Source organism: Balaenoptera borealis, assembly GCF_965194805.1.
Source record: "Balaenoptera borealis genome assembly, chromosome: 4".
In the NCBI taxonomy this organism is placed as follows: domain Eukaryota; kingdom Metazoa; phylum Chordata; class Mammalia; order Artiodactyla; family Balaenopteridae; genus Balaenoptera; species Balaenoptera borealis.
The window spans coordinates 8,982,231-9,009,345 of NC_138861.1; the positions used below are offsets into that span (position 1 = coordinate 8,982,231).

At 40.9% G+C, this 27,115-nt stretch overlaps 3 protein-coding genes across 11 annotated transcripts in view; 1 reads left to right on the forward strand and 2 right to left on the reverse strand.

Moving 5' to 3' along the window:
• Window positions 1-11,745, reverse strand: part of SPARCL1 (SPARC like 1) — a 50,675-nt gene extending 38,930 nt beyond the window's left edge. The window contains exon 1 of the mRNA XM_082391687.1: window positions 11,275-11,745. The gene's annotated coding sequence lies outside the window, so the exon portion shown is untranslated. The remainder of the gene's footprint in view (window positions 1-11,274) is intronic.
• The window catches only part of DMP1 (dentin matrix acidic phosphoprotein 1), a 138,110-nt gene that overhangs the window by 49,420 nt on the left and 61,575 nt on the right, over window positions 1-27,115 (forward strand). The window contains exon 4 of one of the 9 annotated variants that reach the window (XM_082391734.1): window positions 1,961-2,102. The exons of the other annotated variants lie outside the window; for them this stretch is intronic. The gene's annotated coding sequence lies outside the window, so the exon portion shown is untranslated. The remainder of the gene's footprint in view (window positions 1-1,960; window positions 2,103-27,115) is intronic. 9 annotated transcript variants of the gene reach the window in all.
• LOC309628502 (uncharacterized protein) overlaps window positions 11,572-27,115 on the reverse strand; it is a gene marked incomplete at its 3' end in the record, with an annotated part of 41,933 nt that continues 26,389 nt past the window's right edge. The window contains exon 5 of the mRNA XM_082391599.1: window positions 11,572-11,765. Within this exon, the coding sequence (XP_082247725.1) occupies window positions 11,572-11,765 (194 nt within the window). The remainder of the gene's footprint in view (window positions 11,766-27,115) is intronic.

The window sequence follows — 27,115 nt, forward strand, 5'->3', positions numbered from 1 at the left end:
TCCCCCAAATCCACTCCACACCCACTCTCCTGCCTTCTCCGCGCTGAGCTGTCCCAGGGCCTGTGTGAACTGTAGCATCAGGTTCTCTTGCACGATGGTTTCTGTTGGGCTCAGCCAATGGGGTGTACTGGCAGGAGAGATTTGAGGGAAGGAGGAGAGTAAAACCAGGGGGTGTATTTTCTCAGCGCCCTCTCTGTGACTGTGTCCCTCTCCGGAAGGCCACAGCCCCTCTCAGTGTCCCTCTCCACACAGCATTTTCTGTCTGGGCTCAAAAAGTTCTCCTTTCCCTGGCTCGTACAAGCTTAGCTTTTACTAGTCTATTCCTACAACACCTTGTGACTTCTCTATGCCCTGCCCATTCTTTGGTCAATCATCCCTTAATTCCACTCTTCTCAAATCCCCAAATTCAGTTTTCCTGCCCGGATCTGTCATTTCCTTGCTAGACCTTGACCCACAGCACTTGATCCAAATTTAGGATTCATGGGTTTGAATATAATTCAGATCCCCTGCCAGCAAAGCTGTCTCCTGCTCCCCAGTGCTGCCCTGTTTCAAGTCTTTCTATAGTTGCTATGGGTTTGTATAAAGATTATTTTAAGATGAAGACATTTGAGATCCAACAGCAAAGCCTTCTCAGAGCATCCCTTGTCTGAGTAAAAGCAGAAACTTCTGAGAAATGAGAACTACCATAAATTCCCTCTTCAGGGTGGCTCTATTCCCAGTAGAGAGAACAAGGGTAAATCTACCATAATTTCCTCTCCAGGGCAGTTTTATCACCTTGAAAAAGACAGACAAACCAGTTATACCTTTACGACAAATATCATAAACTCTCGTATCTCCAGTTTGTTCTAAAAACCCATTTGTCTTTCCTAAAAAATCTTTTTGTTCTTGCCACAGAAGCTGTTTCTCCCCTTTCCCTTTCTCCTACCAAATTAGGTCGGTAAGCCTTTAACAGTTTAAGGAGCCAGCTACTTTTGTTGGCCTCTCTATGCATATAAATAAACGTTTCTCTCCTATTAATCTGTATTTTGTCAGTTTCATTTGCAGGCCCCAATTACTGAATATAAGAGGGTAGAGGAAAAAGTTTTTCCTCCCCTACATTGCCTTAGCAGGTGCACATATTTCTTTTTATTTATTTAAAAAAAATTTTTTTTTAACACCTTTATTGGAGTATAATTGCTTTACAATGGTGTGTTAGTTTCTGCTTTATAGCAAAGTGAATGGAACATAGCAGTCCTCACCTTTGGAGAGAATCAAAAGTTACAAGGTATTAACACGTGATTAGCACTCAGTAAACTTGATTTCACCCAGGATTTGAAGGTGTTATAGAATCGAAGAGTTTTAGAAAGAAATATGGGCATCTAGCTCTGGGAGTGTTTTGTGTTGGAACTTGGCATTTTCACTTTACCCTCCTATTTCTCTTTTCATGTAATTGCTCGAATGTTATGACACCAGGATTACTCTGGAGGCTTGGGAAGTAAATCAGTCTCTCTGTTCTTTTCCCTTCCAATATAGCCCTTTCCCACACCAAAGGAAGCCCAATTCATTAGCTTAGTCTGACTGAACATTTTAAACATTGTTCTAAATATACTGGTTTTGGCTTGTTAGTCCCAGAATGTGTAGAAATTTGCCTAATCAAGGGTAGTCTAATTAGGACTTCCCTGGCAGTCCAGTGGTTAGGACTCCACGCTTCCACTGCCGGGGGCACAGGTTTCTTCCCTGGTCAGGGAGCTAAGATCCCACATGCTGCATGGTGTAGCCAAAGGAAAAAAAAAAGAGAGAAAGAGAGAGAGGGAGAGAGTAGTCTAATTAGCCACATTAAAACAAAACTGTATCTTGCATGAATAATGCTGCACAAGGGAGTCTGTTGTTAATTCTTTTTGGATAATGACTATTTTGGGTTTCATGGTACTAAAATGTACATACCACATTCAGTAACTGGCTGGGCTATGGACCTCTACAGATATTAACCCTGTTAACAAGATGCTGGGACGCATAAGGTGAGGCAGCTAGCTCCAGCCATGACCACAACCTCAGACCTTACTGTGGCCACCATCTAAACACAGGATTTAAGAAAAATAAAACAACAGAGAACCAAATGTAGAGTAAGCATGGGCTGGATTTTTGTGTGCCATCTTTTGGAAAAGAAAAGAAGTTAGTCATATCCAGATCTCAGGCTATAGTAACCTCCTGCATTCCTACCCAGAGTATTTTTCAAATTATAAGAAAACGTTTATTTGCTTTTGAAATCAATCACTTTAAATTGTTTTCCTATCACAAGAAGACATCAACCAGTTGTTTTTATCAGTGAACTGATGCTGTACTTCCCACCCCTCCCTCCCCCATGCCTATCTAAGAAGCTACTGAATGCAAGGTCACTGGGAGTGCCAAGGTCTATGCCAAAAGCTTTAAGCTCCCAGTTTGAAGCAAAAGCTTCCAGTAGTTTCCTCTACCTATATTTTAGGAAATTACTGAGAAGTTTTCCTAGAAAGAGCTTCATCTATACCCCGTTATGAGGTCCTGAAAGCCTGTTACGTGTGCTGGAACTGGGGAGCAGGAAAGAAAAGGAGAAGGGAAGAAGACCCTTGGGGTTCAGCATTTGTGTTTTGTTTCTTCTGAATTCCAACAGAATGCTGTGTAGATTTAAAGTTAGCTCAAAGTTGCTTGGTCCCCAATAAAAGGTTGGGAAATCCACTGAACAAATGGCTTGAGAGTTAAAAATGATTCCATTGTGCTAAGACAGAATGAAGATCTGACCAATCATTGTGTCTTGAAACCTGCTACAGGTTTTCTTTGACCCATAATCAAGATCAATTCTTCTGACTTTTGTAGATTTCAGGCCACCTTCCTACTGGGTCTCTCTATCATATTATATAGATGATTAGGTAACTCAAGTTGAACCAAGTATGGTAAAAATGCATTACTTTTGGTGCTCTTTGAGGGTAACTATGAATGGTGGATTCTTATCCTTGTTTAGTTACTTTTTATTAACTCTATGTGCATATCAGTATCATTGAACCTATGGTAAACTTTATCCTATTAAAACAAAACAAAAGCATTTACCTGTTCATATTCCACTCATATTCAGTTAAAAACTTATGAGTTGATTGGATGCTCCTTCTAAAAATTTTGCCCATTTGGGGGGATAAGCTGCAAATCTGGGTTTTATACATATTCAGTAGACTACAGTGATTACGTTGTAGTGATAGAGATTCGATTAGAATGTGGTTGGTAGTTTTATTGTTTCAACAATTATAGAGTTTTGCCAGGTATTTGTAAAATATGTATTTCCATAAATGACTATTTTGAGAACTATCTCCATTTATCTCAATTAAGTTTTAGGAATTTGGGATGACCCTTCTTTAAGCAGCACTGCAGTTTCTCCTTATCCTCAAGGGAATAGGTTGGCTGAAAGGGTGGCACAGGGCGTTAAAGATGTCAGGAAAAGATTATAGGAGCATACTGGCTTAAATAACTCACTACTTTTTTTTATTGTTTGACATGACATTCCAAATTCAAAAAGAGAAGTCATCTTGCTGAATCAAAAATGTGTATGTAGAGGATTTTGCTTTGCTCAGCTAATGGATCCTGGAGGAAATCTCCAGAAACTCCTGGCATCAGATATGAACATATTTTTCCTTCTTATGGGAATGGGGGTAGTAATAGTATGACCATCGTTCCTAAGTAAGGCTGGTCAAGGTCACTGCAACCTTTCTGCATAGTTGCCTAAGAGAGAAGGCAGAACACAGACACATCCCCGTGTCTGAAACCCCTTTGTTTAGTTTCCTTTTGTATCAAAAGGATTGGCTTTCACCATGGGAGAGGCTGTAACTGGATTTCACCATGAAAGGAAGTTGTAATTAGATTTCTCAGCAGGTCTACGAGTTCTGTCCCTGGAAAAAAAAGAGAAAAGGGCCTGAATATTCTTTCCTCTGGCTGGAAAGGTAGCCAGCCAAGCCTGCAGAGGTTGGTCTGAAAGGCTCGGGCAGAATGGGCCATGGGTGTGTCATCGTCCCCCGACCTCTGATGGAACAATGTCAACTCTGGCTTCAAGACTGAGTGCGTGGTCCTTCAGGTTGAGGGTGGAAAGCAATGCAAGTGACAGCTAAAGATTTCTTGGCATTTGGTAGGAAACATAGGACATTCCTCCGAATGAAACCCTCTGACTCTTGATCTCTCTGTCTCTTGGCGTCCTGAAACTTCTATCTCCTAGAGAAGCGGAGGGCATCTAAACTTTGGAACATTCTAGAACATCGTTCTCCATCTAGGTTTAGGAATGAACTTACACAAACAACCAGAATATATTTTGGGTACTGTGGTTCATTTTGAGTTCTTAGTTGTATTGGTTCCATTTCAGTTTCCATAATATTTTCTAGAAGTTTAAATTGAAATGCGGTTATGTCAGAGTAGGTGTTTGTATTTGATTTCTTTTCAGTTGTTACAGTTTTTAAAAAGAACGCTAATTTAAATTCACATTTAAAATGGCGAATTTTATTTTTGAAGTTCCGCTTGTTGCCTTGCCACGTAAATCTACTTCATCTAACCATCTATCTCCACTGGGCACTCCTTGTCTCGCTGTATCTCTTTTCTCTTCTTATCTCCTTGTTCTTCCTTTTTCTCCTAAGCGTTAACAAGCTGTCTGACCACTGAACCAGAGTGGAAACATGGCCATCCATACTTTTAAAGGCAGGAACAGGCTTGGAGTCTACCCTTTTCCATCTCTTGTATTGGCTCTGTCAATGACTCCTTGGAAATTTTAATGCTGGTAATTATCATTTCAAGTTTTTTAAACTGAATTTCCCTCATATTGCCTGGAGCTCCTCAGGCGGCCAGTATTTTCCCTAACCCCTCCCCCTTGCTCTCCCACCCCCAGTTGTTGGCTCCTTCATTGGCAGCCTCAGCCAAATGTATAAGTCCTCCTCCTTCTCTTGGAGACCAAGGAAACTCCCTTCAGCATTTTTGGTTTTCAAGGCAGACGATGACTACTTGATCTGTTTGTCTTACCTTGTCTAAGGTCAAAAGAATTGAGAATGACATACATATGTGCAGAAAAAGGAGAGGTTTGCCCTGACTGTTTTCCCTGTTACTTTACTTTTCTTCTTACGACTGGCATCTTATTGCCTGGAGTATGTACATCTACACTTCCAAATAAGGCCAGATACCTTTTGTTGAATTTGTTTATATCAGGCGAAGACTGTAGGCGACTATTTTTAGTAATTATTATAACTATGGAAAAATTTCCCTTCAGGGAAATGTAGTAAACAAAATGATTATTATAAGTGCTTCATAATCAGACTCAGACAGCACATTCTCCTTCACCCTGATTTTACATGATGGCCAAAGTCTTCATTATCAGGGAGCAAACCCCTTAGTCATATTTTGGCTAACGTATACATGTTGTTACCTGATCCAGAGTTAACACTGATGCTTTAGGGCTTTTAAAGTATGACTGAGTCTCTGGGGAGAGCTCTATAGCTTGGCATTAAATTCATCTGGAGATTTAAGAAGGATGGCTTTCTATTTTGAGTTCTCTGCGGAGTCACCATTGACCTCAAAGTGTCCCAGTCCTGCCACTGTATATGATACACTCAGACTCAAAGATGCAGACTTTTCTAGGGCTCTGACCTGCAACTGCCGGCATCCTGCCTAACTGAAGCTACCACTGTGTGAGTCTAGGCTAGGGGTAGATACGGTTCATGCCCATCGGAACTCTGCGTCGAACCAGAATTCAACGTTAAACATGAATCAAGCAGAGGACAAATACTTTCAGGGCGTCACATCTCCCACTGCTCTGCCCCTTCCTCTCAGAGCATCTGGCCTTCTCTCTGTTCCTCAGTCTATGGTCCCTCCTGCCACAGGGTCTTTGCAGTCTACGGTCCCTCCTGCCACAGGGTCTTTGCACGCTCAGACTTCTCTCGTCCGCATCCACTTGCTCCAGCTACCACTGCCCAGCACACAAACCTCCCACAGGGCTAACCTCTCTTTAGCCTTCCGATCAAGGAAAGCCATCCCTGACCTTGAGTGGAAGTCAGGATCCTTACATGCTTTCTTAGAAGAAAGGTGCTTTTCCTTCTTAACACTTATTTCAGCATATAATTATACAATACACACTCAATATAATGTGAACTTTTTCACCCCCCAAAATCATGCTATACAAAAAGCGATGTGCCTTATATTCTAGCACTTCTGAGGTCTCTCGCGTAAAAGGATATTGTCTCAATTACTTCATTTTGAACAACAAAGTACCATTTCAGGCAAACAGCCTGAAATGATCTCAAGCAATGCTTATTTTTGTTCTTAAGAAGGTCACCCGGACAATAGAAAAGGAGATAAAGATATTTAAAGCAGATTTAGCAATTATTCTTGAGGTATGACTCCATTTTTGCAACTGTTGGAATTAACACAATTTTAGAAAACCACACTTTATAGACTCAAGAGGTTTTCAATAAGCCCTTTAAAGAGCCCTGGAAAAAGCCATATAGGAGGTAATTAATATGTAGAGATCATCACCATGGAATGAGAATTTATGCTTGGGGCTCAAATTTGCAGCACTAGCAGATTTCTGAGAAGGGAGTTATAAACAACTTGCGGAGGATTGATGATGCACTCCTCTCTATCAGACAATTACAGAGTGGATCCAGTGAACACAGACAGTGATGTTAAAGAGGCATAGAGAGAGTTTTAACAAAATCATTTCATGAAGTATGAGGATAAAAAAATCATTTTTATAAGTACAAAATATTTTAAATGAAATGAGATTTAAAATAATGTATTTGTAACAATAGAGTAAGTGTCCTAAGCATACCTTACAATATTATCCATCTGTGCATTTAGGTTGGCCAAAGATTTTGGCTGAGGATCTTTTTATTAGAAAAATGAAGGTGGCTTTGTATTTGAGGTCACCTTATGTTTGGGCAAATGTACTTTTTAAAAAAAATTTATCAAAGTATAGTTGATTTACAATCTTGTGTTAATTTCTGCTGTACAGCAGTGACTCAGTTATACACACACACACACACACACTCACACACACATATATATTCTTTTTCACGAATGCAGTTTTTATTAATGTGATAATTTGATTAACAACTGTCTCCCTAACTACGTAGTAAGTGCCACAAGAGCACAGCCATTCTGTTTGTTCCTGTAGCATCCCTGGCATTTCACACAGAATAGAACTGAGTACATTAGTTGTTTGAGACATAAGATAAAAATATTACTTATTTCATGACCTGGAAAACACTGGAGAAACTAAAACAGAAATTTTAACAAAAAGTATTTTAAGGAAAGATAAGATGTATTGATACATTTTGCCCTAGCGTTAATCAAGATGAGAAGAATCTCTTTTACTCCTTATAAATGTAAAAATCCTTAATTATTCCCTTTTATTCTCTTAAGAAATTCAATGGTTCATGTTTATACCAGGATAATTCTGAGGCCTGTTTTCATTGCAGTTTTCTCACTGGGAGATTCCAAGTTCAAAAAAGCCATTCTTATCAGAGTTAGACCCAATGAGAAAAGTATTAAAAGAACGACTACTTCTTGAGCACTTCCATCTATTGTTTTAGTTAACCTACAACAGTCTTATGAATTAGCTGTTGTCCCCATTGAAGAAGTAGGGGAAACTGAGGTTTGGTGAACTTCACGGCCAACCTTTACCACTGGTCAGATCCTGTAATAAGAGCCTTACACAGAGTATCTCATTCAATTCCCATGACCATTTTATGACCATTATTGTCTCTCTTTTACGTGTGAGAAGAGGAGGCAAAGAGTGGTTAAGAGAAAAAACTAGAGCGTGTAAGTGCCAGGGCGGTCCAGGCACCCTGGCCCTGAGTCCGCTCTATTGATAACCACCCAGATAAGCACATCGTGAAGGTGGGAGGCGGTAGTGGGGACTCGGAAAATGGCTTTATTGTAGGGCCCAGCCTGTCCTACAAAGTGCGGTCCTGTCTCTTTCTCCTCCTTTGCCTTCCCAGTTGCTTTTCCCTGCACTCCACAGTAAGCTGGTCACCATTTCGTAGCTTTCTTGTTCATTTTCTTAACACCTATTCACTGACTCTTTAAAGGAAATGTTTGGCGTACGTAAGTTGGTTGCATAATAGGAAGGAAACGAGCCAGGATGGGAGACTTCATTTCTCAAGGATTTTTAAAGCAGACTAAGAGTTATTTCACGGAGAGGGCTGTGAAACTCGAGCCTCTCTATACCCTTTCATTGCTATGACGACAGGCTGCTCCTGCTACGTGTAGCCAGAAAAAGCAGCTGACATTTCAATTCTAGGAGCGTAGAGGAGAGGTTTACCAAAACAAAAAACAAAAAACAAACCCTTTTGTCTGAATTTCAGTTAGAGAGGAAAAAAATACCCTGCCTTTAGAAATTCCTACCTTTAGAAAAGATAAGAAAGGAGAAATGTTGGGGCCTTTCCCCCCCCTCCAGGTAGGCCGATAATACAGAATTGAGTGCAAAGCAGCATTTCGCCTCATTCCTCTTAATGGCAATCTGAAACAGAAGACTCACTCTGGTTTCATTTGACTTGGCCATTAAGAAGCTACTAATGGATGAAGCAGTAAGGACTCAGTAATAAATACTTCATGCTGAGGCCCTCTCAAGGGCATACGGTAGTGTCAGATTTATTTTTCCATTTCTTTGGATAAAAAAAGACAATTCAAAGAATATTTCCTTCTTGACCCCCACTATTACTGCCAGAAAAATTATTCCAAGTGTGTAATCAAACACTTCCTCACTGTGTGTCTAGTACTCTGCCAGGTGCTATACCTGACATTTAAAAAACATCTTATTTAATTCCTACAGTGACCCCACTGTGGGTATTATTATCACTAATTGCTTAATAGATGGGTAAACTGAGTCCTGGAGGTGTGAAGTGACTACCTAAGCTCGCATAGCCTGTAAGAGGCAGAGCCAGGATTCAAACTGAGGCATGTTAGACGCTGAAACCCATGCTCTATCTGCTCTGTCGGGCTGGCTCTGAGGCATAGACCTGGCATTGACATTTTATTATACAGCAAAGTGTGTAAGTACAAGGAAGAAACCCTGAGGAAAAATCTTAGAGTAAATTCCCTTTCTACAGAGTTCCATTCAGGACATATAGGTAGACTAGTGCTTTAATATCAGCTACGATCGATAGATTGATTCAAACGTACCAGACATAGCTGTTTTCCTCGTTTATCACAACAAATCTCTAAGGTTGTAACTAATTTTATGATCCCCATTTTGGCAAATGAGGGCACAGAGGTTCAAAGTGTCATTTGTGCAAAGTCACAGACCCTGGGAAAGCCCAGATATAAACCAGATCTGTAAGTTTCTAGAGCCCGTGATCTTGTTCACTTTATTACACCATCTCCCTACAATCAGTCAAGACCACACACTCTGTTCCCGAAACTTCTGATCATCTTTTGATGCCCAAGATAAAAATCAGGCTAGCCTCAGGTGGTACTACCTGTGCAAGCCCAGCCTTTGGGAGAAGATGCTCGGTGGGCCCCGTTTGAACCAGACCCTGGCCTAACTGGGCATCTCTTGGGCAGCCAGACCTACTGGGGAAGTTCTCCTGGATTTATGGGCCCCCCTTCTCCTTCACTGAAGGGTGTTCCAGAAGCCATCTGAAGTCTGAAAAACAGTTGCTCACGTTCTTGGTGGAAAAAGATTCCCAACACGTTCTGGACCTTGTGCTAAACTTAGCTAAAATAGCAATGTTTGTGGACCGTTACATATCAACTGAATAAAAATAATAAGCAGTCAAGAGGAAATGAAATGAAGAATGTTTTGGAGTTGTCCAGATATATCACTATTCATTTCATTTCCGTCATCACTATTTATTATTTTTACTTAGTTGATAAGCGAAACTGTGCATAAGAGCCTATTGGGGATTAAATACCAAAGGACCTGGAAGGAAACCCCAGTACTCAAATTGGTAAATGGCTGTACAAAAATTCCCTGAAAGAGAAAAGGCAAGATTCATTAATAACATGTACATATTCTTTTCCAAAATGTGGAAAGCAGCATTGTTTGATTGGATGATCAGTAGATGAAACAGACTGCTGTGCCTTGCTGGATCTTGTTAAATGGACAGAAATATAAACTTAAGTCTTTCCTGAGAGGGGTGTCCTTTTTTTTTTTTTCATATTCATAGTTAACGTACCCATCAACGTTTAGCTGAATGAGCTGTGAATTGAAAAAAACTGGTATCCATGAGAAAGGGGAGAATCAAAAAAAAAAAAAAGATTTCTGCTGAGTTGGACCAAGTGAACATTTCTATTCAGTGTACTTAGGCCCTGGGCCAGAGGGGAGCTCAGATATAATGCCAAGGTGACATATTTAACCTCTGTGCCAGATTAAAGGCAGTTCAAAAGAGATATTCTCTCTGCACTACCTCTTGGTTATAGTATCAACAGCATCGATCTGCAGTTGAAAGCATGGTTTTCTCCTGCAGGGTGACCTCTGATACCCAGGAGGAATGAGGGAGCATGACTTGCATTATTGTTTTATTTTAGAAGATAGAGCCAGAAATGAAGGTCCCTTACAATATAGGAGTTATCATAATTTTTTAGCTCTTCGATTCCCCTCCCTCCTTTTTCCCTTCCTAAATTAGACATCGTTAGGAATTAGAAATTTTATGTATGTGTGTGTGTGTGTGTGTGTGTGTGTGTGTATCCTAAAAAATGATAGAAGGGGACAAGAGACAGTGAGTCAGAAAACTATAAAAGGGAGTCAGGAAAAAATAATCATAATAACTAAAAAATAATCAAAGGAAAATATAGTATTATAGGGATTTTCTTACCTTATGGAAAAGCAAAATATTCCATTTCTACATTGCTGTTAGGTACAGACTGGGATAGTGGTGGTGATTGAATAACTTCAAATAATTTAACCATGGAAAACACCCAAATTACTTTGATTTGAAAGTTTTTTTTTTTTAACAACTACTTTCCTTTTGATTTATTTAATATATTTAGTAAACTATTTCTACAAAACACATTTCAGGATTTCAGACTTCACCAAGATCTGAATGCTAGTCTGGCCAGCAACATTTCTACATTTCTAAACATCATTTATTAGTTCTCACTATTTAATCTTGGAGAAGAAAAGGAAACATGAATTCAAGTGTTAACATTCCCTAGTAAGTAGCTTTTCTGTAAATCATGCAAAAGGGTTTTTTTGTTCTTGTTGTTAAAAAATGGCTTTGTATTAGGCAAAAATATTAGACATCTTTATCAGATCATGCAAATCAGGTTAACAAATACAGTAAACTTATTAAAATTTACCTTCAGGTAGGTGGCTGGACCCAGAGCCTTGGCAGAAAATTGAAGTTGAATCCTGTCCTTGCACACAGTCAGGAAATAAGTTTCACAAATGCCCAATACTCTTTAAATCGCTTTCCTCGTTAGCCCTGCTTCTTTGCCCAGAAACACATTCAGGTCTATTGGAGTTGAAATTCTGCTGCTCTGTCAACTACTCAGGGTCTGAGGTGACAGACGAATTTGGAGGTTGGCACAGGGACGTATTTCAGACTGTCATCGTTTTTGTCGCAGATTCCTGCAGTTCTCCAGCGGGCTAGCCTCTCACTCCAAGGGCGAGGGCGCGCTGACCTTTACGAGCAGCGCAGACCCACAGGGAAAGAGCTCATTCTGCCGGAGAGAGCGCGTTAACAGTCCTCCCCTCAAGCTCTTGTGCTCAGAGGCTTGTAACTTGGCCAGAATATAAGCCCTTGGCTCCTTATGCCTTTTTCTGTTTTTCTTCTCTTTTTCAAACAACTCTAAAAGGTTTTACAAGCCAGATCCCTTTTGGGGGAATTTTTATTTTAAGACTGAAAAGAAACTCCATGCTGTGGTTTCTTCCTAAAGGAAATCGGTGGGGGTGGGGTTTAAGGACGGGGTAAGAATAATTGCAGCAGATGCATTTTTACATTGCTTCTGCAAAAATTGTTCTCACGAATATGCCTGAATTTAGTTAACAGCAGGATACTGCAGATACTTCAACCTTTCTTTAAGTGACCTTCAGAAATGTACATGTATGTGAAGCATTACTCCTTCGTAGTGTAGCTCATTTATAAGCCGATTCAGGAATGTTACAGTTCGTAGACTATTCTTCCCCCTACACAGCTCCCTACCACAACCTTCTGTATGATGATTGGTCTGGAAGAAGGAGTTTTGCCATGAAATAGACCTGGCGTTCTGGTTATTTATGTATGTATCTAATCTCTTCCACGGCTACGTCTACGTTGATTGCACATTTACTACGTCAGACACTGGCTAACGGTTTTTTTAATGCATCCATTTCAGTTTATCCTCACAAGTCTACATGAAGTGAGTACTACACCCATTTGATGATAGTGTGGTTTAGTGGGAAAGTCTCCATGTTTGAGGCTACACAGCTTGGGTTTGCATCTTGGTTCCTAACTGGATATGACCCGGGACAAGTTAGGTAATGTCTCTAAGCTTCAGAATTCTTATCTATAAGACACGGGTACAAATAAGGGGATGATATTAGTATCTACCTCAGGTAGCTGTCCTGTGTTTTAAGCAGGCAAACACCTCCTGCCACCCCGCAGACACTCAAATGTTAGTGATTATGATTTGCATGAGGAAACCCGAGCTTGGTGAACCTGAGTGACTTTTCCAGGGTCTCTGGCTCGTAGGTTGTAGAGCAGGATGCCAGCCCAGCTATCTCGGCTGACTGCTGCGTCTGTGTTACTCAACTTCTAGGCTGTAACACCTCCTTCTGAGGGAGCCGTGAGCGCCTTGAGGGTGGGGACCTGCCCGCTCTGTATTCTCCATGTGCCTAGCACCGTGCTTTACATACTGTAAATGCTCCATTAACCTTAGATAAATGGTTAACATTTAATTTAACTTGGATTTTTCTACATTTATGCCAAAGTCAGGCCAAAAGCAAAACAACATTAACAAAAATAAAGAAAAACCCCACCTCTCGTTCTAGGCAAATATGCCCTCGGACAGTTGTCCTTAAGCACTTTAGAAACATTTGCCCTATTTATTTTTCAGAACAGCACAAGAGAAAGGGAACAAGAATTATCTCAATATTGCAGTTGGGGAAATTTGGGAGCGGAGGAAACTGGGCAATTTGCCTAGGAACTGAAAACAGGCCACAGTGCAGCTGGGATCGTCTCAACATCTCCAGAATCAGGATGACTTGTTCCAAGCCGCCTTTCCAGGCACAGGATGAAATGACGTGATGTCCTTTGGCCTCAGACAATGGGATGTTTTTCCTTAGCCCAGGTCTAGGGTGTGAGCAGTCTCCGCAGAGAAGGATCAAAGGAGTGGGCTGTGTTTGACTCTGATGGCACTCTGCTTCTGTGCACATGGTCTGGGAAGTGTGGGAGACACAGGCACCATTTCTCCAGTGGCTCCCGAGGGCCACAGGTGTGGTGGGACTATTGCGGAATATGTAGGACAAGCGTTTCTGATGATTTTGCCCGGGCTTGGCTAAAGGCGGTTTTCTCTGGAACTCAAAATGCTAACTTCTTCTAACAACATTCCCCATTTACTTGACATAGCTTCATGAGATTGGTTTCAGGGGACTACAGCAATTCAGTGAAAATGTAGAGAAAGTTTTAGCTAGAGGGCTATGGGAAAACGATTTGACCAACCAAAGTATTTTCTCTAATACTAAAATTGATGTTTTATGTCTTTGCAAAATGATCATAAAATTTCTTTCAGAAATCTATGTTAACATAAAAAATAACTTGGTTAGAGCAAACTGGATTTACCTCTCAAATGTGAATAGGTACCTTGAGAGTTCCTTTGTAGGTGGCAAAGCTTGAGAATTTTGACTCTCAGTTATACAGGATGTTTGCTCTAGGTCTTATTAATCTATAACATGGTTAAAAGGATCCACTGTATTTCTTGTAACTAGATAATAGAGAAAAGTGTGTGTGTGTGTGTGTGTGTGCGTGTGTGTGTGTGTGTGTGTGTGTGTGTGTGTTTTAGTAAAGGGACCTTGAATCCGCAATGTCTTTTAAGTACGACTTTATTTTGGGAATGTTTATGGGCAGATATCCAAACTTTTATTGTTTCTGAAGCTGTCATTTCTAACATCGTTTACAGCTCATGCAGCTGAGGACAATAAACCTACACCAATACCCACTTAACAGATGGAGCTGTGGAATAGATTTAGAAACTTATCCAATATCTAAATGTGATGAGAAAACTTTGATTAAAAAAAGATTGTTACATTCCTGCATGTGAACTGACCAGATAACATCAGCTTTGGTCAGAAGGGTCTAACAAAAGTCAGTATCAAAGTTGAAGTGTGTTTTCAACTTTTTAATGCTCGGATTTCCTTTGAGAGTCTGATGAAAGCGGTGGGCAAGCTCCTAAAGTTCATCCATAAACCGCCCTCCACACCCCTACCCCAGGGGTTCCATGAAGTTAAGAACCTCTGATTCAGGTGCAGGGCCAGAGAACACTTTCATCAGTGCTTGAGCACCAAGTGAGCCCTTTTGTTATACACAGCACAAACCTCTGGGTGATAGGAGAGAAATATCATAGTTCCTGCCTATAAGAAGTCTAAGAGACAAGAATATACTCATTGTCAAAAGGGGGCACGATTCCATTGGAGTAGTCATTGATGAAAAATTAATCAGTTGATTTCAGAAAGAAATGGAAAATTTTATTCGAGCCAAATTTGAGGATTATAGCCCAGGAAGAGCATCTCAGAAAGCTCTGAGAACTGTTCCACCCATTAGACTTTAAGACACAGTGATATAAGTTTTTTTGAGACAGAGGGCTGTACATCAAATGATGTTTTTTTTTTTAACATCTTTATTGGAGTATAATTGCTTTACAATGGTGTGTTAGTTTCTGCTTTATAACAAAGTGAATCAGCCATACATATACATATATCCCCATATCTCCACCCTCTTGCGTCTCCCTCCCACCCTCCCTATGCCACCCCTCAAGGTGGTCACAAAGCACGGAGCTGATCTCCCTGTGCTATGCGGCTGCTTCCCACCAGCTATCTATTTTACATTTGGTAGTGTATATATGTCCATGCTACTCTCTCACTTTGTCCCAGCTTACCCTTCCCCCTCCCCATGTCCTCAAGTCCATTCTCTAGGTCTGCATCTTTATTCCTGTCTTGCCCCTAGGTTCTTCAGAACCCTTTTTTTTTCTTTTTTTTTAGATTCCATATATATGTGTTAGCATACAGTATTTGCTTTTCTCTGTCTGACTTACTTCACTCTGCATGACAGACTCTAGGTCCATCCACCTCACTACAAATAACTCAATTTCGTTTCTTTTTATGGCTGAGTAATATTCCATTGTATATATGTGCCACATCTTCCTTATCTATTCATCTGTCGATGGACACTTAGGTTGCTTCCATGTCCTGGCTATTGTAAACGGAGCTGCAATGAACATTGTGGTACATGACTCTTTTTGAATTATGGTTTTCTCAGGGCGTATACCCATTAGTGGGATTGCTGGGTCATATGGTAGTTCTATTTTTAGCTTTTTAACGAACCTCCATACTGTTCTCCATAGTGGCTGTATCAATTTACATTCCCACTAACAGTGCAAGAGGGTTCCCTTTTCTCCACACCCTCTCCAGCATTTACTGTTTGTAGATTTTTTGATGATTGCCATTCTGACCAGTGTGAGATGATATCTCATTGTAGTTTTGATTTGCATTTCTCTAATGATTAGTGATGTTGAGCATCCTTTCATGTGTTTGTTGGCAATCTGTATATCTTCTTTGGCAAAATGTCTATTTAGGTGTTCTGCCCATTTTTGGATTGGGTTGTTTGTTTTTTTGATGTTGGGCTACATGAGCTGCTTGTAAATTTTGGAGATTAATGCTTTGTCAGAAATTATGTATTATTGACAGTTTACATGATCCAGATCTAAGGGTCATCATGGTAGGTCACGTGACCCTGTACAAGATCAAAAAGCTTTATGATTTTTTTAAGGAGTTGTCTTGTTGGTGCTGGGAGAATGTTGCTCTCTATGGTTGAGCAGGTGTTCCTGCCGATGGGGAGGTTTGATTGATGCGTAATGCACACACACAGTGCACAGTGAGGGGAGAGAGGAGGCCAAAGGGCAGAGAAGAACTTTTATGTTTAGATTTTTCTTGTCTTGCCATAAAATATGAATTTTATTTCACATAGTGGAGAGCCCAAGTTAGGAAGTGAGTATGGATGAAGGGAAGCTGCAGTGACAACAGAGTGTTGACAATTCTCTTGGCCAGGACCTGGCCTGTAGGACCCTTCTCCTTGCTTATGCCGTGTGGTAGGTTTCTAGGGCTACCATAACAAAGCACCACAGACTGGGTGGTTTACATAACAGAAACTAATTTTCTCCCAGTTCTGCAGGCTAGAAGTCCAAGACCAAGGTGCTGTCTGGGTTGGTTTCTCCTGAGCCTTTTCTCCTTAGCTGGAGATGGCTGTCTTTTCACTGTGTCTTCATCTGGCCTTTTTTCCCGTACTCATGTACTCCTGGTGTCTCTCTCTCTCTTCTTATAAGGACACTAGACCTTATAAGGACATTAGTGCCCCACCCTTATGACCTTGTTCAACCTTAGTTACCTCTTTAAAGGCTCTATCTCCAAACCTAGTTACACTGGGGGTTAGGGCGTCAACATATGAATTTTGGGGAGACACAGTTCAGTCTGTAACACCCCATATATCTTTCAGACTTTGACATTTAATTCTCTGTGGCTTTACTTCTGGGAACCACACTCATTTCTCAATTCTGGCTTAGTTACTGACCTCTTTCTATGCAATTTCCCCCATTCCCCTGCACTACCATCATATCTCAGCACGGGATCATTTCAGATCTCTCAGCTCTGTCTTGGTTATCAACCCACTGGGTCAATTTCTGACTATGGATTCTTGCAGGAGTTTATTCTAGCCATCCCCCCCCAGCCCAGCACATCTATGGGCTTAGCCAAACCCTCTATTAGGTCTTAAGCAGAGGCTTGACTCACAGAAGTAGTTAATAAGTACAAGTTGCAAATATGCATAATATTTTGCTAAATATGTGGCGAATGTGATTAACTGCCATTTGTCTCATTATAACTTTGAAAGCAAAAAAATAAAAATAAAAAATAAAAGGAGGAAGATTGGTTAGGGCTAGGCAAATTTTGTATGTCAGGCTAAGCAGTTTGACTTTTTTTCTTTAGGTAAAAGGGACCTCTGGGAGGTTAGAAAGAGTAGGAAGGAAATAACATAAAATACATCTATCAGGCTAGATTATGCTACAATAACAAAGAACCCCAAACTATCAGGGGCTTACAACATAGGTTTGTTTTTCATTCATGCTCCATGTTTATTGTAGTCTACTGCAATTCTGCTCTACCTTATCTTCACTCCAGGATCCAGGCTGACAAACACGTTCCCTTGGCAGAAGAAAAAGAAATACAGCAAACTATGCTCAGTTCTTAAAGCTTCTGCCTGGATGTGATACACATCACTTCTGCCCACCTTTCATTGACCACAGCAGGTCATGTGGCCACAACTGAGCTCGACAGCGGGGGGAAGTATAGTCCTCCTATAGAGAAGAGAAACCATAGGCAAGAGAACCAGAAAATAGATTTTAATTGGAAGGGGAGGATAGGACAGACTGTGGGAAAAAAAGTATTAGGAAAAAAGAAGAGAAGAAAATAAAAGGGGCAGAAGCAAAGTTAAAAAAATGTGGAGAATAAAAAAAAAAATAAGAGGGCAGAAGAGAGAAGAAGTAGGGTAAAAATAAGAGGTAGTTTCCTAGGGCTGTCATAACAAATTACCACAGACTGGGTGGCTTAAAACAACAGAACTTTCTTTTCTCAAAGTTCTGGAGGCTGAAAGTCTGAAATCAAGGTATAAGTAGGCACAAGTTGCCAAGGAAGGCAGAGATCCTCCCTTGCCTCTTCGTAGCTTCTGGTGGCTTCCAGAATTTCTTGGCATTCCTTGCTTTGCAGCAGCACCATATGAAACTCTGCATCCATCTTCACGTGGCCTTCTTCCCCTGTGTGTCTCCTCTGAATCTCTGTGTCCTCTCCTCTTCTTGTAAGGACACCAGTTATTGAATTTAGGGTCTGCCTAATCCAGTACGATCTCACCTTAACCTGGTTATATCTGCAAAGACTCTATTTTCAAATAAGGCACATTCACAGGTACCAGGGATTGAGACTTGAACGTATCTCTTGAGGGGACACAATTCAACTCACTACAGTCTACTGTCCACCTCCCTTGCCCCAGATTCATGATTCTCCCACATGCAAAATACATTCGCCTCGTCCTAACATTCTTAATCCATTTCAAATGTCTTAACTCGGGCTTCCCTGGTGGCGCAGTGGTTGAGAATCTGCCTGCCAATGCAGGGGATACGGGTTCGAGCCCTGGTCTGGGAAGATCCCACATGACGCGGAGCAACTGGGCCCGTGAGCCACAACTACTGAGCCTGCGCGTCTGGAGCCTGTGCTCCGCAACAAGAGAGGCCACGATAGTGAGAGGCCCGCACACCACGATGAAGAGTGGCCCCCGCTGGCCGCAACTAGAGAAAGCCCTCACACAGAAACGAAGACCCAACACAGCCAAAAATAAATAAATAAATTTATTTAAAAAAAAAAAAGTCTTAACCCATTCCAGCATCAACTCGAAGTCCCAAATCTCCTCTGTCATCAGCTCAGAAAGTTCCAAATCTCATCATCTAAATAGTCTAAATCAGGCACAGGTGAGACAGACTCTAGGTATGCTCGATCCTGGCGCAAATGTCCTGTCCATCTGTGAACCTATGAAACTAAAAAGCAAGTTATCTACTTCCAAAATACAATGGAGGGACAGGCATAGGATAGACATTTCCATTCTGAAAGGGAGAAAATAGAGGGAATAAAGGGGTCACTTGTTCTAAGCAAGTTCAAAACTCACCAGGGTAAGTTCTATAAGGTTTCAAATCCTGAGAATAATCCTCTGTGGCCCAGTACTCTTCCTTCTGGCCACAGAGGTTCGACCCTTTGGGTCTGTGGAGGTCCCACCAGCCTTTGGAGCTGTATTACTTTGGTAGGGCTACCATAAAACACCATGGATTGGGTGGCTTAAACACAGGAATCAATTTTCTCACAGTTCTGGAGGCTAAAAGTCTGAAATCAAGGTGTTGGCAGAGTTGGTTTCTTCTGAGGTCTCTCTCTCCTTGGCTTGCAGATGACTGTCTTCTCCATTTGTCTTCACAGGATCTCCCCTCTGTTTGTGTTTGTGTCCTAATCTCTTCTTAGAAAGACAGCAGTCATATTGGGTTAGGGCCCATCCATATGACCTTATTTTACCTTAATTACTTTAAAGGCCCTATCTCCAAATACAGTCACATTCTGAGATACTAGGGGTTAGGACTTTAACATGTGAATTTTGGGGGGACACAATTCAGCTCATAATGGGAGTCCTTTTTCCTTTTCCTTCAAGGATAACACCTGTTTATAGCCATGTAGAATTTTGGAAGTCTGACAGCCTTCCTTCCATTCTGTCTCTCTCTCTTTCAGCCCAGGGTGGAAGTATTTCTGCTTCAATAACATTCTCAAAAATTTTGTTGGTCTCCTGTGAAATCTATGGGGGTTCATGCCATCAGACAAGAGGGTCCTCCACAGATCTTTCCTGGATAAATTCATCTTGATTCCTGGCTTCTACTGAGAAAGTTGATTGGATCCACAGATCACATTCACACGCCTAATCTCTGTAGCAAAAGGTTGCCTAGCTATAGGCATGCTTGATGTTCTTTCCAGAGAATGCTTTGTGGTCTTTTGCTATCTGGAGGCTATTTTCAAAATCAAGTCCTGGTTCTTTTTTGCTTGATAGTTTCTTCCTCCATTTATATCTTTCCTCTCACATTTTACCATAAGCAGCAAGGGGAAACCAGGTGTACTGTTCATACTTTGGAAATTTCCTTAGCTCAATATCTAAGCTCATCACTTACAAGTTCTCCTTTCCAACCCAACAGCAGAAGATAATTCAGCCAAGTTCCTGCTGCTTTAACCAAGGGTAGTTTTTTCCCTGGTCTCCAGTATCATGTTCATTTCCTCCTGAGACCTGGCCAGAATCACCTTTAACATTTATATTTCTACCAACATTTTGTTCGTGATAATACATGTATTCTCTAAGATGATAGATTTCTCTATAATTCTCCTTACTTCTTTCTAAGCCCTGACCAGAATCTCCTTTAATGTCCATATTTCTACCAACAATCTCTTCAAGGCAATCTAGACTTTTTTCTTTTTTTGGCCACACAGCTTGAAGGATCCTAGTTCCCCGGCCAGAGATCGAACCCATGCCCCCTTTAGTGGAAGCGCCAAGTCTTAACCACCAGACTGCCCGGGAAGTCCCTAGACTTTTTCTATTATGTGCCTCAAAATTCTTCCAACCACTGCTCAACATCCAATTCCAAAGCCACATCCACATTTTTAGGAATTTGGTATAGTAGTACCCCATTCTCAGAACCAAAACTTCTATTAATTTCCAACAGTTGCCATAACAAATTACCAAAAATTGGGTGGCTTAAAAAACCAGGAATTTATTTTCTTAAAGTTCTGGAGGCTAAAAGTCTGAAATCAGCAGGCACAGGCTCTTTAAGGAGGCTTTGGGGAAAAATTCTTCCTTACCTCTTCCTAGCTTCTAGTGGCCTCCAACAATCTTTGGCATTCCTTGGTTTGTAGCTGTATCATTCCAATCTCTACCTCTTTCTTCACATGGCTTTCTTCCCCTGTGTGTCTCCTCTGAGTCTCCGTGTGTTTTATTTTCTTACAAGGACACCAGTCACTGGATCTAAGGCCCATCCTAATCCAGTATGACATCATCTTAACTTAATTACATCTGCAAAGACCTTATTTCCAAATAAGGTCTCATTCACAGGTGTCAGGGGCTGAGGCTTGAATATATCTTTTTGAGGGACACAATTCAACCCACTACAAGGTGGATTGCAGATTTGACTCTAAACTTCTGATTGACCAAAGGAATGAGGAAAAGATGATTAGTGGTAGAATTCAAAATGTAAAAAATTTCAGAAAAAACATATAAGACACTTTGTACAGCAGCAAATGGTACCCTTATAGCCTTCTTGCAATATCACATTTCTTTTGGCTGTTTCCTACAACATCTTAAGGTGAATAGGTAGTGGGAAAAGGTTAAAGTCCAGTTAAGTAAGAGAAATTCTGTGAGACACTAACAAACAATCTGTGATAGTTTGCCTTTTATTCTTCAATTTTGATGGTGGCAAAACTCCAAAACAATGTAATTCCTATTTGCAATTAATTTCTGATCTCTATTCTGTGAGTTCAGCTGGCACCCAGTTTTATTCACAACTGAATACATTTGGGCATGTCTGAAGGATGAGTGGGATGGGTCCTCTAGGAAGAACTAAGGACTTCTTGGGAAAGACTCATTCCAAGGGAACAGAAAGCCAGGTAGACAAGATTAGCCCAAAAATATATAGCAAGTGGAGTGGTGGAATAGTTTATTTCCCTTAGATTTGACCCTAAGCCAGTCCTCAATGGGCTCAAGAGTACTCTGGAAAGAGGGGGACACAAGGTTTAAAGGGAACAAGCTATTTGATCAAATCTCTTGAAAAACCAGGAAATAGGCAGCCCTGCTTTCATACCCATGTGACTCAGTGTAATGCAAGGCGTAGAAGGATTTGGTGTATGGATGACCCCAGAGCACACTACTTTGGCATCTCAGTGTCCTCAGCCACAGGCAACAGTGCACAGTTGAGACCCTTGGGGTGATGGCAATAGTGATGTTGACTAGCAGTGACAGTGTTTGGCAGAGTGCCTGCTGAGGTTGGTGGCATTAGCCAGTAATAGTGGTGCCCAGTAGAGGTAGTAGTGTCTGGCAAACAAAGTAGAACTCAACAGGAGAGCTCAATGGCTGGTGAGAGGTAGCAATCGTGGACCTCAGAGCAGGACTGATGTCATGTAGCTTCTGAGGCAGTGGGTAACTCCAGAGGAGCCATGGCAAGAGATTACAAAATTGGAGACGTGATCATTGAAAATCTAGGAACACATGAGAAGTCTTTGAGGACATCAGGAAAATAATGATTGAGTATAACTTTGAGGTGGAGGGCTGAGTTTAAAGAATAAAGTTGAAAGTGAAAGAAGTAAAGCTACAGTGGCCTGAGGAAGGAAACAGGAGCATTTAACTCATATTTTTTTCTTCTGTAATTGCTTAAGTTTATTCTCAGCTTAAAATCTACAGCTGTTTTTAATGCAGCCTAGTTCATGATGATATTTTTGTACCTGTGTGTGAGCAGATTTTCACTTAGTAGTTAAGCATCTGTCTCCTTTTTTGTGTTCCTGAAGTCCTTCATCACAATAGCAAGAAAACTTTTCTCTTTTCTCTTTTTTTTGTCCTCTGAGAAGTTTTAATCACCACTGAAAGATTCCAAAAGAACCTAGTCTGATGGTATTTGACTATGACCATGGACTATTGAATCCATTACTAAGATGCAAGTCACGTGTCTGAGTCCCAGTCCAAAAAGTTACCTGTAGATACATATAACCAATGATTGGATTCAGAATTGGTAAATTCTACGTGTCTGAGTCCCAGTCCAAAAAGTTACCTGTAGATACATATAGCCAATGATTGGATTCAGAATTGGTAAATTCTAAATTGAAGGGCATCAGGAGTTGAAATTCAATGCCTGCCATTTTCTTCTACCTTCAATCTTTTGTGCCCATCTTCCTATCAGATGCCAGATTATCAAAGGACATCAGAAAGCCCTGATAGGATATTGCTAATCACTGATACGATTGAATATTACCAGAAACAAATTCTACTACCTCTCAATATGATTTACACCAATCAAGCCCTCAGTGGAGGGAGCACATATTCAAACTCCTTCTTCTCCCTGGATGAAGTATAGTAGAGAACTGATGAATCTGACAGACCTGAATTCAAGCCCCAGCTCTGATACTTCCTAGCTGAATGACCTTGAGCAAGTTGCTTAACCTCTCTGGGTCTTCAAGTCCTCATCTGTCAAATGAGGATGCTAATAATACCTCACTGGGTGATTTTGAGGAAGAGATGATGTTTGCATAATGCTTTGTCCAATGCAAACACCATCTCTTCCTCAATTTATAATAATAATAAAGATCATGGTGATGGTGAAGGCCACCAATAAGGAAGCTGGATGTTGCTGGAGAGTGTCATGGAGGCTTCTGTAATAGAAATTAGAGCGCCTCCTCCTTTCACACAAACTGCTAATAAACCCTGTGAGGGATGCAGATGTTCAGGCAGAGGGATGAAACACATCCTTTTAGTTAAGCTCTGCAAACACAGCAGCTGCTCCCATCAATCCCTGGAGTCCTATGTCATCGTTTTTTCCCAGACAGAGCCCTCATTTAGTTTGGGGGAACCTGGGTTGGCTGTGCAGATAGCACATAGCAATGTGAGCTATGTAGCTGCTCTCATTCTGACCTCACCTTGGGATATACACCAGCCCAATCTATCAAATTGCTCAGTATTTGGATCTCGTCCAGTGCATATTTCTGTACATTTGACTTGCAAGATGTCTCTTGTTGACCAAGAAGTTTATACTGGGGCCTTCTCACGGGTGAGATCATTTTGCTGTTATTAGCCAAAAGCCACCCTCCTCTAAATCTGCCTGATGTTTTTTTGGCTGTAGTGTTAAGTTCCCAGAGCAAGATGCTTTAGACTAAGAAGTACTGTTTGTGTAATGACGCAATCCTGTTCTGGAAATGTGTTCCAGTGGTTGTTTTCTTCTTGGTTTTGAGCAAGGGCATTTGCATGTTTGTCAATATTTCAGTTGTGGAAGAGCATTGGCTTTGCTATAGAGGCTTCGCATGGGCTGGTTGTACACATGAGCGCTGGCAGCACGACAACTGAGGCTCCATCTCTAGCAAATGGTAAGAGAGCCTGATGAGGGCTGATCGGAGTCTCACTGCCATTAACTGGCTGGCAACTCAAATGGAGACACAAAGGATGATTTGAACAATGCCTGTTCTCTCTAGTCAAGTATTTCTCAAAATTTTCTTTTCATTATCACTCTCCTAAGGGCCCTTTGAACAATTTTTTTCCTGAGTGCTCCCCACCTCATGAAATTGTGACAATGGATATACTGTATATTCATTTATGTACTATATCTATAGCTGTGTTTTATATATAAAAATATTAGGATTTTTTTGCCTCTCCCAAGAATCAGTTTTGCCCCCTTGACTAATGAGCCTCACCAATTGACTTCAGCATACCTCATGCTTAAAAAGATACAATTTACTGTGGTATAATCAATTGACTATTATAATTCATGGCTGGAGAAACTTATGGGTCATTTATGTTTTCCTGTTGAACAGCATTCATTAAAAACGCTTATAAAGGAACAAGGCAGAAAAACTTTCTGAAAATATTACAGTTATTTTCTGAGAAAATGTAGTTAAATTTTTCAGAATTATAAATTTTTTCCATTTTGTTAGCTCTTCTCAGGTTGTATGTTAATAGTTAGTTGAGATTCAGCAAAAACAGCAGGACAAATATCTCTAGCACATGCTCTTCTTCATTCCTACGATCACATTCCTGATGGCATGGCCTGGTCACCTCACAGCTAACTCTTTTCTCCCTCTGGACTCACATTCATGAATGTGATGCCCCAAGGGCCAGGGAGGTCACATGATTTAATAAGGAAGGTCAGAAGTAAGAAAGCCACACACCCAGGACAACGATGATTGGCAGCTGACACCGCCTTGCGTCAGGAAGATAAGAGAGAGGACTTGGGACTTGGGAACTGGAAAGTATGGTCCATCTAAAGGGGGCAGCTGCTGCTCTGCTCTTGCATCCTTATTGCCATGGGGAAATGACCGTCCCGTGTTGCCAGACCATTTTGTTGTTTTAAAGAGAAGCCAGAAATCTGAAACTTTATTTGATCTTTAAACGTTGACCAACACTCCTTAAGCCAAATCAAACAGGTCTATGAGCTGGACTGAGCCACTGAACAGTAATTTTTGACCTCAGTTCCAGGTATTCAATACTTCTTCCCTGCCCAATTCAATCCACCTTGGACCATATTAAAAAGAAAATTCATCGTTTCAAAGTGTAACTCACATCATGTCACTATCCTGCTTAGAAGCTTTCAATAGCTTCTCACTGCCTTCCAAGTCTCATCTAAACACATGAGCCAGGCATGGAAAGCCATCTGCCACAGTATGTACTATCTTCCATTCACTTCACTGAATGTCATCTCTGTTCCTTGCTCTGTAATTTTCTGCCTCTATCCTTTTAAGTAGGTGGCTTCCTCTACCTGAAACCTTCATGCTTAAATCCTACCAATCTTTCAAGGTCCAAATAGATCCTTCCTTTCCAAGAAGCCTTCTCTGCTACCTCTGATAAGAAGTTATTCTTTCTCTGAACTTCAATAGCATATTTTTAAAAAATATTTATTAATTTAATTTATTTATTTTCCTTATTATTATTATTTTTTTTGGCTGCATTGGGTCTTAGTTGCGGCACACGGAATCTTTGTTGAGGCATGCGGGATCTTTTTGTTATGGCACGCTGTCTGCTCGGGTTTTTCTCTAGTTGCAGCGCTCTGGCTTCTTTCTAGTTGTGGCGTGTGGGCTCCAGAGCGTATGGTCTCTGTAGTTTGCGGCATGTGGGCTCTCTCGTTGAGGTGCGAGAGCTCAGTAGTTGTGGCACGTGGGCTTAGTTGCCCCGCTGTAGGCGGGATCTTATTTCCCCGACCAGGGATTGAACCTGCATCCCCTGCATTGAAAGGCGGATTCTTTACCCATGGACCACCAGGGAAGTCCCAATAGCATATTTTTTAAAAGAATTTTTAATTGTGGTAAAATACACATAAGGTAAAGTTTACCATCTTAACCATGTTCAAGTGTCCAGTGATATTAAATACATTCATCATGTTGTGCAACTATTGCCACCATCCATCTCTATCACTCTTCACCATGTAAAATTAAAACTCTATACCCAATCAACAATAACCTCCCATTCCCTCTCATCCCTCAAAGTCCTGGAACTACCATTCTGCTTCTGTCTGTACAATTTTGACTACTCTAAGTACCTCATATGAGTGGAAATGCACAGTATTGGTGTTCTTTTTGTGACTGGCTTATTTCACTTAGCCTAAAGCCCTCAAGGTTCATCCATGTCAGAGCATATGTCAGAATTTCCTTCCTTTTTAGGGCTGGATAATATTCTGTTGTATGTATATTCCACACTTTGCTTATCTATGCATCTGTCAATGGACACTTGTATTGTTTCTATTCAATACACTTTTGTTATTGCTTGTTTTTGCTGCTATGAACATGGGTATACAACTATCTCTTTGAGTCCCTGCTTTCAATCATTTTGGTAATATACTTGGAAGTGGAATTGCTGGATGACATGGTAATTCTATTTTAATTTTTTGGACGAATGGAATGGTCATACTGTTTTCCACAGTTGCTCTACCACTTTACGTTCTCAACAATAGGACGCAAGGATTCCAGTTTCCCCACATCCTTGCAAACACTTGTTATTTTCTTTTTGCCATTAGCCATCCTGATGGGTGTGAAGTGAATCGCATACTATTTTTGATAAGGTGCTTAGAACTCCTGATGCAGAGTAAGTGCTCTGTCCATATTTGCCCTGTACTGGAACGTGTTGGTTCAGAAGAAGCAGCGCGTTACTGTCCCCTACACTCCCCATCTCTGGCTTTGCCCTGTGTCAGAGGGGAACAGCATATTAATTTAATTTTTTCTTTAGAATTTATTGCTTTTTATCATGTAATATAGTTATATGTATACAGGTCCCCTTCTCCCCTACCTGGTAGTATTTTAAGGCAGGGATTATATTTTACATAACCTTGATTCCCTGTGAGGCAAGTACTTAATAAACATCTGTAATGTGAGCATTTGTAACTCTATTGATTGCTTCATCCACCAGATCATTCCTTCCCACACTCCCCCCAAATTCCACATCTACTGATGTGCTACTTGAGGGGGACTAAATTGAGGTAAGGCAAATATAATTAAGGAAGGGTAATGTGTAAGGAATGACCAGACCTCTAATGTATTTGCATCAAACTCTCCACCAGCTTTAGCTCAAATGTTGAGCTTTTTTTTCTTTAAATTTTTTGTTTATTTATTTTTGGCTGCTTTTGGGCTTTGTTGCCACGCGCA